Source organism: Chiroxiphia lanceolata, chromosome 20, assembly GCF_009829145.1.
Source record: "Chiroxiphia lanceolata isolate bChiLan1 chromosome 20, bChiLan1.pri, whole genome shotgun sequence".
Taxonomy (NCBI): domain Eukaryota; kingdom Metazoa; phylum Chordata; class Aves; order Passeriformes; family Pipridae; genus Chiroxiphia; species Chiroxiphia lanceolata.
Genome location: NC_045656.1, coordinates 9,744,248 through 9,756,170, shown reverse-complemented (window position 1 = coordinate 9,756,170; position 11,923 = coordinate 9,744,248). Strand labels below are relative to the sequence as shown.

The 11,923-nt window shown below is 45.6% G+C and overlaps 2 protein-coding genes across 6 annotated transcripts in view; one reads left to right on the top strand and one right to left on the bottom strand.

Annotated features, from left to right (window-relative positions):
* Nucleotides 1–650: 650 nt before the first annotated feature.
* LOC116796533 (lysophosphatidic acid receptor 3-like) lies at nt 651–11,695 on the bottom strand. Of its 5 annotated transcripts, none has more exons than XM_032707200.1 (5): nt 10,765–11,695; nt 6,992–8,087; nt 6,054–6,292; nt 5,423–5,563; nt 651–5,252 (listed from the first exon to the last, which is right to left on the bottom strand). In XM_032707200.1, the coding sequence occupies exon 5, from the start codon at nt 2,461–2,463 to the stop codon at nt 1,495–1,497; it is 969 nt and encodes a 322-aa protein (XP_032563091.1). In that variant the 5' UTR covers nt 2,464–5,252; nt 5,423–5,563; nt 6,054–6,292; nt 6,992–8,087; nt 10,765–11,695; the 3' UTR covers nt 651–1,494. The 5 variants fall into 5 exon arrangements, with proteins under 5 accessions (XP_032563091.1, XP_032563094.1, XP_032563090.1 ...); XM_032707203.1 differs by having other exon boundaries at nt 7,587–8,087; XM_032707199.1 differs by having other exon boundaries at nt 651–5,162; nt 6,054–8,087.
* The window catches only part of CA4 (carbonic anhydrase 4), a 16,701-nt gene continuing 13,561 nt past the window's right edge, over nt 8,784–11,923 (top strand). Inside the window, exon 1 of the mRNA XM_032707198.1 lies at nt 8,784–8,983. Coding sequence (XP_032563089.1) covers nt 8,926–8,983 — 58 coding nt within the window. The 5' untranslated portion in view covers nt 8,784–8,925. The remainder of the gene's footprint in view (nt 8,984–11,923) is intronic.

The following is an 11,923-nucleotide window of genomic DNA, read 5'->3' as shown; positions in this document are numbered from 1 at the left end:
TTTGTCAGCAACAAAGGGAACCACTGAGCATCAGATTTGTTAATGAGATGGCACTTCCCAGTTCTTAACATTAGTGGGTGAACCCATTTCTTACCCAAAACATCTCTTTTCTCATACCTGGCCAGGATCAGAGCAATGGGATTTTCCCTCAGTTCACTCAAACCTTTTGAAGTGGGGAAAGAACAACAACAACAAAGCAAAGAAACTGGAAATAAATCCCTGGAAACTCCAATCTGTGCTGGAAGGGCTGATTTGGGTTGGACTGTGCGTGTGATGAACGTGAGAACATCATCACTGTGTGGATTATTGATGCCACTTTATTGGTGTACACTGATGAAACACCACAGAGCAGCATCCGAGAGCACTTTATAAAAGGTGGGCTGATGTCACCAGATCTGTTAAAACCAGGCTTCTGGTTGGGGCAAGAGAAAATAAACCTGCTTTGGTTCAGGCAAGAGATCAGAAGTTTGAACTCTGAGATTCTTCTAGAACATATCCCTGTGTAACTAAGAATAAACATCCACCTCCACTAGGATCTCAGGAAACAATATCTACTAAATAAATAATAAATATTCAGGAGCCAACTTTCCTTTTTTTTTTTTTGAGAGAAGGAGTAAGACCTTTTCCTTTTACAAAATACTTGCTCTTGACATTTTTATTTTGTTTTGCTCAGTCAACTCAACTCCAGTTCTGATCCTAAAGGATCCAGCCAAGGTTGTCACCTGGAACAGCACAAATTTCACAAGCCATGGACTCGAGTGTGCCTCTATAAGCAGAAATATGAAAGATGTAGCCACAAATGTCTCACAAAAACATGTAATCCAGCTACACACTGCAGTTAAAATTACCCCAGGAAAACAGGGCTGAGTGCCCTGTTAATAAAGATTCATCCAACAGTCAAAGAGACAATTTGACTGAGTGTAAATGAGAAAGTAAAATGACAATTTCCCCCAGACTGCTGAGAATTTTCCAGCTATTTAACTGCCTTCAAAGCCACACAGACCACACAACAGGGATGGGAGTCTGGGCAGCGAAGCGAGCGCAGCAGCAGCACAGAGTAAACAGGGCTAATGGAGTTATTTTTATCTCCAAGGAAAACAGCTCCCCTGCTCCCAGCTGGAGGCAACACAGACCAGGGGCACACACTGAGCCGCTTCCCCAAGGAGAGCCAGGCAGCACAGCTCCTCGCTGCTGAGGGCTTTGGGAGACACAGAGTCCAGCCCCCCTCTCAGGGCTGCCCGTGCTGGTTTCTGCACCCCAACACCTCCCCCTCGCTGGGTGCTGAAGCACCTGGGCTTCAGGAATGGAATCACAGGAAACAAGGTTGGAAAAGACCTCTAAGATCAAGCCCAACCATCATCCCACCACTAAACCGTGCCCCCCCAAGTGCCACATCCACGCGTTTTTTGAATCCCCCTGGATGTGGAGTGATTGCAGAGCTCCCCCTGGCTCCTCTGGGCAGGTGAGGCAGTGCTGCAGCAGGGGCAGCCCCACCTAGATGTGCTCGATGGCACAGGCTCGGACGCTGTTGGTGGAGGGGCACTTCAGAGCCTTGAGCTTGGCCCCCAGGGTTTTGAGCTTGAGGGTGTAGATGAGGGGGTTGCCCAGGCAGTTGATGGTGATCAGCATGGCCGTGCAGTTCCTGAAGATGTAGACGCCCGGGTAGAGGTCGACGTGGCACCGGTGGTTGGTGGCATCAAAAATGACCCCGGCGAAGAACGGGGCGTAGGAGATCAGCGCCAGCAGCCAGATGAAGATGCTGGTCCTGGCCACCTGGGTCTCAGCCGATTTGTAAGTGCCGGTGTCTTGCCCACACGCCTTCATCCTCAGCTTCCTCCTCCTCAGGATGATGATGATTCTGAGGTAGGTGAACAGAGGTATGATAAAGGCCACCACGAAGTTGGGGACGGCGATGAAGAAGAGGTAGTTGACGCAGAACGGGCTGTAGAGGACCGAGACGCTCTTTTCCCTGTGCAGGCAGTTCCACCCCATCAGTGGCAAGCAGCCCAGAAAGAAAGCAAGGACCCAGTTGGTGAAAACCACGGCTATGGAATGGTTTCTGGCAACCCTGAATCTCGTCCTCATGCTCTTGGCCACAGCCAGGTACCGCTCGACCCCGATGCTCACCAGGTTGTAGATGGTGGATAAAATGGACGTCGTGTACAAGGCGTAAGGGGCGAGCATGTCCTCGGACCCAAAGACGGTGATATCGGGGTTGGTGATGAACAGCGTGGAAATCCAAAAGCCAGAGAAGCTGGTGAAGAGATCAGAAACAGCCAAATTGCAGAAGAGGATGGAGATGGGCTTGTGCAGGTCCTTGGTGGCCAGGCGGGTGAGGATGACGGTGCAGTTGAAGAGCACGGACGCCACGTTGATGGTCAGCTGGGGGATGCCCAGGGCAAGCACCAAAGAATGACTCCAGATGTTTGTGTAGTTAGCAGAGCAGTTTGGAAATCCATTCATGGTGGAAAATCCTCCTTTCAGCTCTCAACCAGGTCGGCTTCACTCATCCCATACTCTGTAAGAGACCTCACCACACAAGAGCTGCTACCACCTCGTTCTCCAGGTGGGGAATGGACCCTGACGTGCAGCTTCTGTTGCCACATCATCATCATCATGACAGTGGATTAAACTTTAACCACGTGTGGTATTAAATATTTGGGTTACCACCTCAGGGCATCGCCAATTACCGTTCAGTTGCTAGGACAGCCCAAACTGGAAAACATATTTGTTGCTACACGGATGAGCTGCTGAAAACAACCTTTGCCAGCAGCGAAATCTGGTCAGATCTTGAGAGGATGAATGATCACAGCAGTAGTTTAAAATTCTTTAAGGATAGTCTAAAATGGAATTAATGTGAATTTAGCTTTAACTCACCAACAAATTAGATGATAAAGGATTAGAGAGTCAGGAAACGGAGAGCAGGATTTTGTGGGTTTGGAGGGGGGAGTGTGTGGCTGATGGAGCTGAAATAAGAACATCAGTGTTGGGTCACCAACCTGGCCCTCAGCTCCTGCCTAAGCAATTAGGAAAATGCCTTTTTCCACCTTAATTCCTGGATGAGAATGTAGCTAAACAGCAGCAGACATCACTACTCATGCTCATGATAGGATATTTTGTGTTTCTTTAATGTGTGACTTGCACATTAATAAACCAACACCAATATCATTATATCTTTTCTTTCTCTGTCTTTGTAAAGGCAAATGATTTTTGAGAACTGGATTTAAAATACTTGAGCCCTGGAGAAAAAAAGCCTTCGGGCACACATTCCATGCTCTCAGCAGAGGGCACTGCTGGAACAAAATACAAGGTTCAGTGGGAACCGGGAGATTTTAAGCAGCAGAGCAGTTCAGGTGAGCAGTACAATTACCCAGGTAAAGCCACGTTATGTCCGAATTTATTCTGATTTAATTCATTTCTCACTGTCATCCTAACAAAGGATTAATTTCCATGAGTAACAATTTTATACTGTGATACTGCCAAGCAGCTCAGCTGAGTTCACGGGCTTTCCACACTCAGCACTGACATCTGATCATTGCAGCAGCAATTCCAGCTCTAGAGCAGGAAATCTGTGAGCTCTGATAGCTCTGCCAAATTTAAAACATCAGAAATTCAGGCTAAAATGTGGAGCTTGAAAAGGAAAATTCTAGGGCTTCTTTTCTCCTATTGAAATGTACGAAAGTGCATTCAGGTTAGTGTGCAATTAGTACACAATAATTACGTACTAGAAATACTTTAAGTATTTCAGGTGGTCACATAGAAATGCAAAGAATGATTATATAGAAAGAAAGGGCTGCAAAATGACAGATCAAGCCTGTGGATGTCTTAACATCCTATAAAATATTCTTCTCCCAGTGTCCCAGATAAACCATCCTTTGTGCATCCTGGAACCCTCCCTGTCAGCCACACCTCTGGTGTGAGGTTGCTGCTGAACAAGGGCTCCACTATTTCTGTCACCTCATCAGTGCCAACACCTCGAGTCAGCAAATCCTTTCAATGATCTGAAATGCTGCAGATATTCCTGAAAATGCTACTTGAAATTGCTCTAATTTGAAAATTTGGCGTTCAAGCACTAAGCACTAAACAAAATGAGATCGGAATGTAATTAAAATAATATCAAGTAGTATAAACAGCTCTTCACAAAAGCTTTGTAATCTTATTTCCCTAATAGAATTACATAAAAATTAGCATAATGTTGCTAGATTAGGGGAGACAATATTAGTGTGGAAACTGCTTTTTTTAGTGGGCTTTAACAAACAGAAACCCCCAGGTTTGTGCATTCCAACCCTCTGGGATACAGCTGGAGCTCTCAAAATCAGATGAAAACTACTTTGAATTGAAAACTCAGAGACAGAGCAGCTACACATCCAAACCTCTGCACATCACAACCTCAGTTCAAGGGCATTTTCCTACTCCCATATTCCAGGAACTGTGTGATCTTCCTGGTACTTACCTCACTCTACATCTTCGAGGAAAGAGTGTTATCTACATCCCATGAACGGGAAAGAGCAATCACATTATTTGTTTAAGATCCCTCAGAAGTCCAGAGAACCCAATCTAATCTCCAGCAGCTCAGGCTGACACCTCAAACACTGGCTGTACCATGCTGTTGGCAGCCTTTGATTTATAATTATCTAGACCTCACCTTCTACAACATTTTTTAGTTCTAGAATTGTTTTTCTTTTAGTTCTATGATTGGTTTTAGAATTCTATATCTGAATGTCTGAATTGGTGTTATTTTGATAAGAAATGGCCTTATTTTGTAGAGAATCTCCAAGTTCAATAATAATTACCTGATGATTGTGCCTGTGGAGAAGAAAATAATCACTGAACATGTTGAAGAGATGGAGAAGGAGACATGAGAAGCTTCAGGTGGAAGTTTTAATGATGATTCAAGTGGCTGTTGTGGGAAATGCATCTTCACCCCCCTCAGCTCAGTCTCAGAACTGCCCACAACTGCAGCTCTCAGGGATTCTCAAGGGCTCAGGACAACAGGCCCCAGCTGGGACATTCCCAAGGTGATCTTAAACCAGGAAATTCGGTCCAGGAGCCGAGTCCCAGCTCTGCTCAGTAACCCTTGGACAACAGACACACTTATCTTGGCGTGATGCAGAGCAACCTTTGTGCTGAGAGCACTCTGAGGAACTGAGTTATGCCTGAAACTACAGGAGAAAAAGCTGCATCCTCATGATGAAAACAAGAATCCCACAGCACAGGGAGTAGAAGGTGAGCTGCACATGGTTTGGTGTCACCTGCAAGGTCATGGACACACGTTATACACACAGGAAAAACCAGACACTGGGAGGATGAGGGATTCCACTGTCCTGGTTTCTTCCCTGTCACATTCTCTCTGAACTCACAGTCAATTCTTACTCACTCCTGACTCTCCAGCTCTGCACTTTCACAACAGACAAGACCTTACCTGAGCCAAAAAATGGCCAGTGCCACCCAGCTCAGCTGAGCATGGAGGCAGAGTCACTCCATGGATCCAGGGTTCACTGCCACGACCTTCAGTGAGAGCAGAATATCCACCTGCTCACTCTGTCAGTGGCCATCACGGGGCCTGCCAAGAAGAAACAGTCATGAAGGGGAGTAATACAAATAAGGAGCCTATTTATCCAGTTTATGTTTTAATTTATGCAGATTAAAGTCTTCCTTTCTGGAGAGGAAGGCACAAATGGGATGTATGATCTCCTTCCAAGATTTTTCTGAGATGTTTTGAAAACAGAGAGCTCTGCTCCTCCCCCACCCTCTGTCTTTGAGGAGTTTTTGCCTCACGGGTTTGGAGTTATCCATGGCCCCCACCAGGCACATGAAGTGAAGATAATCAGATAATCATCAAGCTTGAAGTCTCTGAGTGCTGTTCAGCAGCAGGTTACCAACAAGCCACAAAATATTGGCAAGGTTGGTTTGTTGTGAGGATACTCCCCAAACCAGACCCTTTTCCCCTTTATCCAGAGCCAGAACATCTCTCTCAGATGCCAGAACTGGTATTTTCACCTTTTGGGAACTTGCATTGTCCTGTCTAAAAGGAAACAAACAGGAATAAATACCTAAAACCAGGTGTATGGCAAGCAAAGCCTTCCATTGATAACTTAGATGTGAAGAAATCAGAAAACATCTTATCCCTGCTCCTGAGTATTCCATGGAAACGACCTTGTGCTTGTTCCCAACAGAGCAGACTCGGGGAGGATCAGAGCCAGCCCACGTTCCTCGTGGAAGATGAAGGCCCAATGACTGTGATTCACCAAGAGCTGTGAAATTCCAGATTTTCCGTTCAGTGGTGGGGGAACTGTAACGAATAAAACGGCAACACACAAGTAACTGAAGAGCACTGAGCGTGTTTTCTCACACACGGGGGGGGGTTCCCAATCACAAAACTCATCTGGGTTTGAAGTCTCTTGGAAGTGCTTCCCTCTCCCATCGCAGGGGCGATTCCTCCTGGGTAATTTGTGACAAGGATTTGGCCCCGGGCCAGTCTGACCCTCACAACCCTTAGATCTTCCTTCTAAGAGCAACAGCTCGGCCTCCAGCCCAAAGAGCTGAGCCACAGCCTGGGCTTTGGGTCTCTGATGCCTTTGTGGCACAGATTCAGCCCCAGCCAGCCCTCATCCCTTCTGCTGGGACATGGGATGCAGCCCCTCAGCTGGAGGGCTGGGCACAGCTCTGGCCTCCCTCCCCTCAGCACTTGGTGGGATCCTGTGGCTCAGACTCGTGAAAGCCTCATGAACCACCACATCCCCCCCAGACTTCCCTTGGGAGCAGCAGGATGATGTCAGACCTCACACGTTCCAGAAACCAGGCTGGGGGAGCATCCCCAAAACCTTTGTTGCTGTGGCTCTCGAGGCAACAAAATAAATGCAGTTTTCACTGGTTTTGGTGTTCCCACCTCCCCTGTAGCTATGGACACAACTGCAATAATTCTGCCAGGAAAAACCAGCCTGGAGTTCAGTGACCTGCTGTCACCTCCCTGCTTAACTTTGAGTGTCACCTTCTCTGACCAAGATCCTCACACATCTTTAGGTTCAATGTCCAAAACCAACTCACAGAGCAATTCCTTTCGAAATTATCCCAAGGTGCAGCATGGAGAACTGATAACCAAGTACCTGCCAGGTGAGCTTCTTTAGAAAAAAATGAGGAGATCACATGATGTCTGCCCTGCTTATTTAGATTACAGGCTTCATAAGGAGAGGGAATGTCTTTCCCTGAGTGTGCCTTCACTTTCTGGCACAAATAAAAGCTTAATTGATATGACTGCAGTGCAATTTATTGTCACTTTAATAGTGATAGGCTGAAAGGCTTGGGGGGGGGGGAAGGGAAAAAAAAAGGGGGGGGAAAAAAAGAAACAAACCAAGAATCCTGATTTTTAAGATCAACATTACTAACCCTATTTTCAGTCCTGAATGGAGAGTTTCTAGCAGGCTTTTAGCTTTCAGAGAATTAACAGGAAAAGAGCAAAAAAAAATCCAAGAGTGTGTCCTTTCAGGTCGCCACTGAGGACCATCCCCGGGAGTGAAGTGTCTCGTGGATGCCCTTGAGGGCTGACAGCACCTGACCCCTCCCTGCCCTACGTGCTCAGAACTCACCTTGCTCCCGGAGCTCCGCCGGGACCGCGCTCGGAAGTGAAAAAATGCCACTAATTCCCGTATTGTTCTTGTCACTGCAGCAACTATTTATCTTATCACCATGTGCTAGGCAAATCATCCTCTGTGCGGGCTCTAACTGCCTAGAGCAGGATGGAAAAACACTCCCCAGCAGCTCTTCATTGTTGGGGGGTTATTTATAGCCGGTTTTTTTATGAATAAAAGAGCTGCTCGTGAGTCAGCTGTGCCGGTGTTATTGCAGGTCCTGAGCCCGCGCCACCCTTCTGCTGACAGCACAGCCTTGCTCTGGGAGCTGCAGCTCTTGGGGAAGGCAAAAAGCACTTCCTTGGCTCCTCGTTTTTTAATTCAGCCCTTGCTGGATGACTCTGCACGCTCAGATCTGCTGGCACGGCATTGCTTCACTCCATCCACCCCTTCAGGCAGAAGCTCTGGGTCGGGCATCCTGCTCTTCTCCCACCCAACCCAGCGTGGACAGAGAAGCATCTGGGGAAGGAGAAGAAGTTGTTTCACTCCCTCATTTGTTTTCCTCGGCTGTATCAAAATCCAAACCCAAATTAAAAGGTGACACAGTGCCTATAACAGAGCAAAAAGTGCTTTTCTGTTTGTTGAACAAAAAGTCTGAGCTGCCACTGAATCAGGCACATGGAATTAAAAAAATCAGATAGGAAAGGGGACCGAAAAAAATGTCTGTATATATTATACTATAGTAGCAGAAGCAGATAATTAAGAAAAAGGATTATTAAAAAAAAGTGCCATTCCTTAATTACGTTAAGTAAGGTGCTGCATGTCACCTAATAAACATTTCCTGTCACTGCACACAGAATTCCCATTTTCCAGTTCCTCTAATCTACTGCAATCCTGAGGAGCTGTTTGCAGGGTTGTGGGGTGGGGATGGGGGCAGTTGGGGCTTTGTTTGTTTCATAGGGTTTTTTTTTAAAAAAACACCAACTTTAACACACACGTTAATTAAATGTCATGGGGGCTGTCAGGAAAAAAACTACCCCTAAATAAAAACGTAGCATTTCAGCAAGAGGTCACTAAACATGCACAGGTTGCAAAGTCTCAGTTATTCACTAAAGGCTCAGTGCCAAAGAGCCTCGTTCCCTTTGCCATTCATTTTGGAGAATGAATAAATTTAGGCAAATCAGGAGCGGGGTAAATCTGGAGAAATTACAAAGGGGAGGAGTTCACCTTCCTGCCATGGCTTTCAGGTCTGTCTTGGAGTACTTACTCCAGTATAAAACTGAGAGCAGAAATATGATCACATCCTGAGGAGTCTAATCAATTCTGGTTCCAACACTGAGCCTGTTTAAAACAGAGAATGGAATTGCTGTTCCTTGCTCTGTTCTCTCTGCACATTCTCAAGACAGAGGCAGTAGGTAAGTCCTTGCCTGCTCTTTCTAACCCTCTGTTAAGGTTACTCTGATTTCTGATTTGTTTCTGAGTGTCAGGACACACTGCACAGGCTCTCTGCTTCTTCCATACACTAAATGAACAATGATTTGTTTATTTCTCTGTGTTTTATTATTTGGGGTAAAATATCAAGTATAGGCTTTTCTCATGAATGAATGAGTGCTTTTGGGTTGTTTTGTTTTTTTTTTTTTCACCTTTAGAGATTCTATCTGCCTTCCCCTTCCAAGGAAAATCAATGAGGTTTGACTAGATCTCTACAGTTAATTAGACATGTGCATTTATATCGAAACATGATTTCTTTACCTGTAAAACTCCTTAAAGCTAATAGCTTGTTTTAGTTTTTCACTCCTATTGCTTTGCTGTTTATGATATAAGGTGAAATTCTGCTGAGAGAGAGTGAACAGTATGTCTTTGCTGCATCAGCCCAGCAGCCCCATCTATTTTTGCTCCCTGGGCACCATAAGAACACTGAGCACTTACCATGGCTCGATTAAACAGTGATCTATAATTAGTATTGAAAAATGCAGAAAGCATTTTTACGCTTCTATTTAATCAGCGATGCTGCAACATTGAACAAATCCCCTTTCCTATGCACACACAGGCACCCAGCCCCAAAATTAAACCCTGCAGCTCTTCAAAGCAAAGAAGGGTCTATTGTTTGCACTAAACTAGACCAGAGTGCAGGGAGGGAAAGAGAGCTCTGGTGTTATCAGAGGTGTCGGGGGAAGCACCGGCTGAAGGGAGATCCAGGTTCAGAGACTTCAGGTAACAGAGGTGCACAAAGTGCCTTAAGGAGCTCAGGCCGAGCACTGGGGAAACTCAGGGGCTTTCCCTGATTTTATTTCTCTGTTCTTAATTAATTCTCCATGGCTCAGGAACCTGCCTTTTCCAGGCTCTTACCTGAGAGTCCCGATACCTTCCCTCTCCTTTAGTCCCTATTTCCCTCTTTCCTTGGTGTTCTGTGCTCCCTCCAGAGGTTCCCTCCCGTGGTACAGGTAAACACAAACACAAACACAAACAGCCTCTGCTTTTCCAAAGTCTACAATGAGTGTTTGCCTGCTGTTGATCACTGACTGATTAACACTTTGCTAAATTTGCTGCTCTGTTACGGGATGTATTACGGAAACCTGAATGACTTTATATTAGATAAGTGTTAATAATTAATGCTTTAGCAGATGGAAGTAATATAGGGGATGCATATAACATTTTGTGGGTGTTTTTTTGCCCTAATCCTGATTAATTCCACTTTATTCCCGAAGTGTAGAGCCAAACTACACAGTTATTACCACAAAAGGAACCTGCTATCCCCTCCACCTTCTTTTCCTGAAGTAGAAGCTTCACAGGATACATTATGCTAAGTTAAAGGCTGCACATTTCACGAAACCTCAACTTCTGAGAATCAATTACTTCTTGTTACACTCAGAAGGTATCTTTTCTAAAAAAACCAAGCATTTCCTTTCCATCTTGCCCCTTTTCAGAACCAGCTTGAGTGAGATCCCCTGACCAGCTCATTTAACTCACCTCCACCTGGGCTGTTCTAATCTGGGCAGTTCATCACTCCCCACGCTTAAACACTCAAATGACTGATTGCTAATCTTTCAAATTGCTTTCAGCCTTGACCTGTCTTAATATCAAAGCACCTGGCTTTTAAAATTACTACTAATAGCCCTTCCAGGGTTTTCTAAGGAAGGAAAGTTCGTTATCCCCATTCTACAAGAGGGAAACCGGGGCACAAAGGTGCACTCACCTCACCTGGAAGAGAAACAATCTCCCTTAAAGCTCTGTCCAGCCTCACATCCACTGACTTATACAGGTCTCAGTATATTGCTTTACCAGCTGCACTGCTGCACCTCAGGTGGCTGGTTTGATTCCTTTGAGAGCCCAGGGATCTGGTGCTGTTGTTGGGCAGAAGAGAGGCCAAGGTCTGCAATTTCCAGCAGGAACGTTCCAAATATTTGAGAGAGGTTTTATTAACGGTGGATTCATTCCAGGACCATTCAGAGAGCAGGAATATCCAGCCAGCCAGCCAGCCAGCAGCTTTCAGGTGGGGTTAGAGCAAGCTCCAGGTGTTACTGAAAATAATTTTCTCCAAGAGGAATGGAATGAACCCCAGCACATTTTAACTTTTTACTTTATCACAGAGCAGGGCTCAGCCATGAGGAGACAATCTCTCACAGTCCATGCTCTGGTGCTCCAACAGATTGTTGCCTGATAGAACATGATTCCTCTAATTTTTCTATATTTCTGCTCACATACTTTCAACTTTGAGGAACATAAAATTTACATAACCATGTGGACATTGACGTCAGCTCTCACTCTGGGGCTTCCTCAGGGCCATTCATGTTCAAAAGATACCCAAAAGCCCCGTGAACAGCACAAAAAGAGATGCTGTAACTTCTTCCCTTTCCAGCTCTGATGGTGTGGACTGCACACACATTGATGGTTGCATCCCAAATCCGTTTGAGGGTTGGCAAAGTTGGGATGCTGCTGCACTAAGGCACACTCTGGGATGAAAAGCTGCATTTTTAGTTGATTAAGAAAGAAGAAGAAGAATAATTGCAGTGCAAGACCTGTAACAGAGAGAAAAGGCAGTAAGTCATAGCTGCTTTAAGCAGTGATCCATAGGTGCTTTAGGAGGTAGGGATTGCCTGAATTTCCCTCTCTCCACCACTCTAACCCAGCACGAGTCAATACAGCTGACAAGCTATCACTGACATTATCCCAAAGTGGCTGCTTGACTATCTCAGTGCAGACAGGCTTCTGATCTCAAGGAAGGGTCTTTATGCTTAGGGCTTTCTTCTCTTCCTCCCTGGCAACTTTCAGGGTGGCAAAACAGATGTAAAGGTTTATCTGAGGACTGTCATCACAGGCAGCTCCCCTGTGTGCTGGGGATTTTGTCAGGATGC

Coding starts and splice junctions, on each gene's coding strand:
- LOC116796533 (XM_032707199.1), bottom strand. CDS start 2,463: ATGAATGGATTTCCAAACTGCTCTGCTAACTACACAAACATCTGGAGT.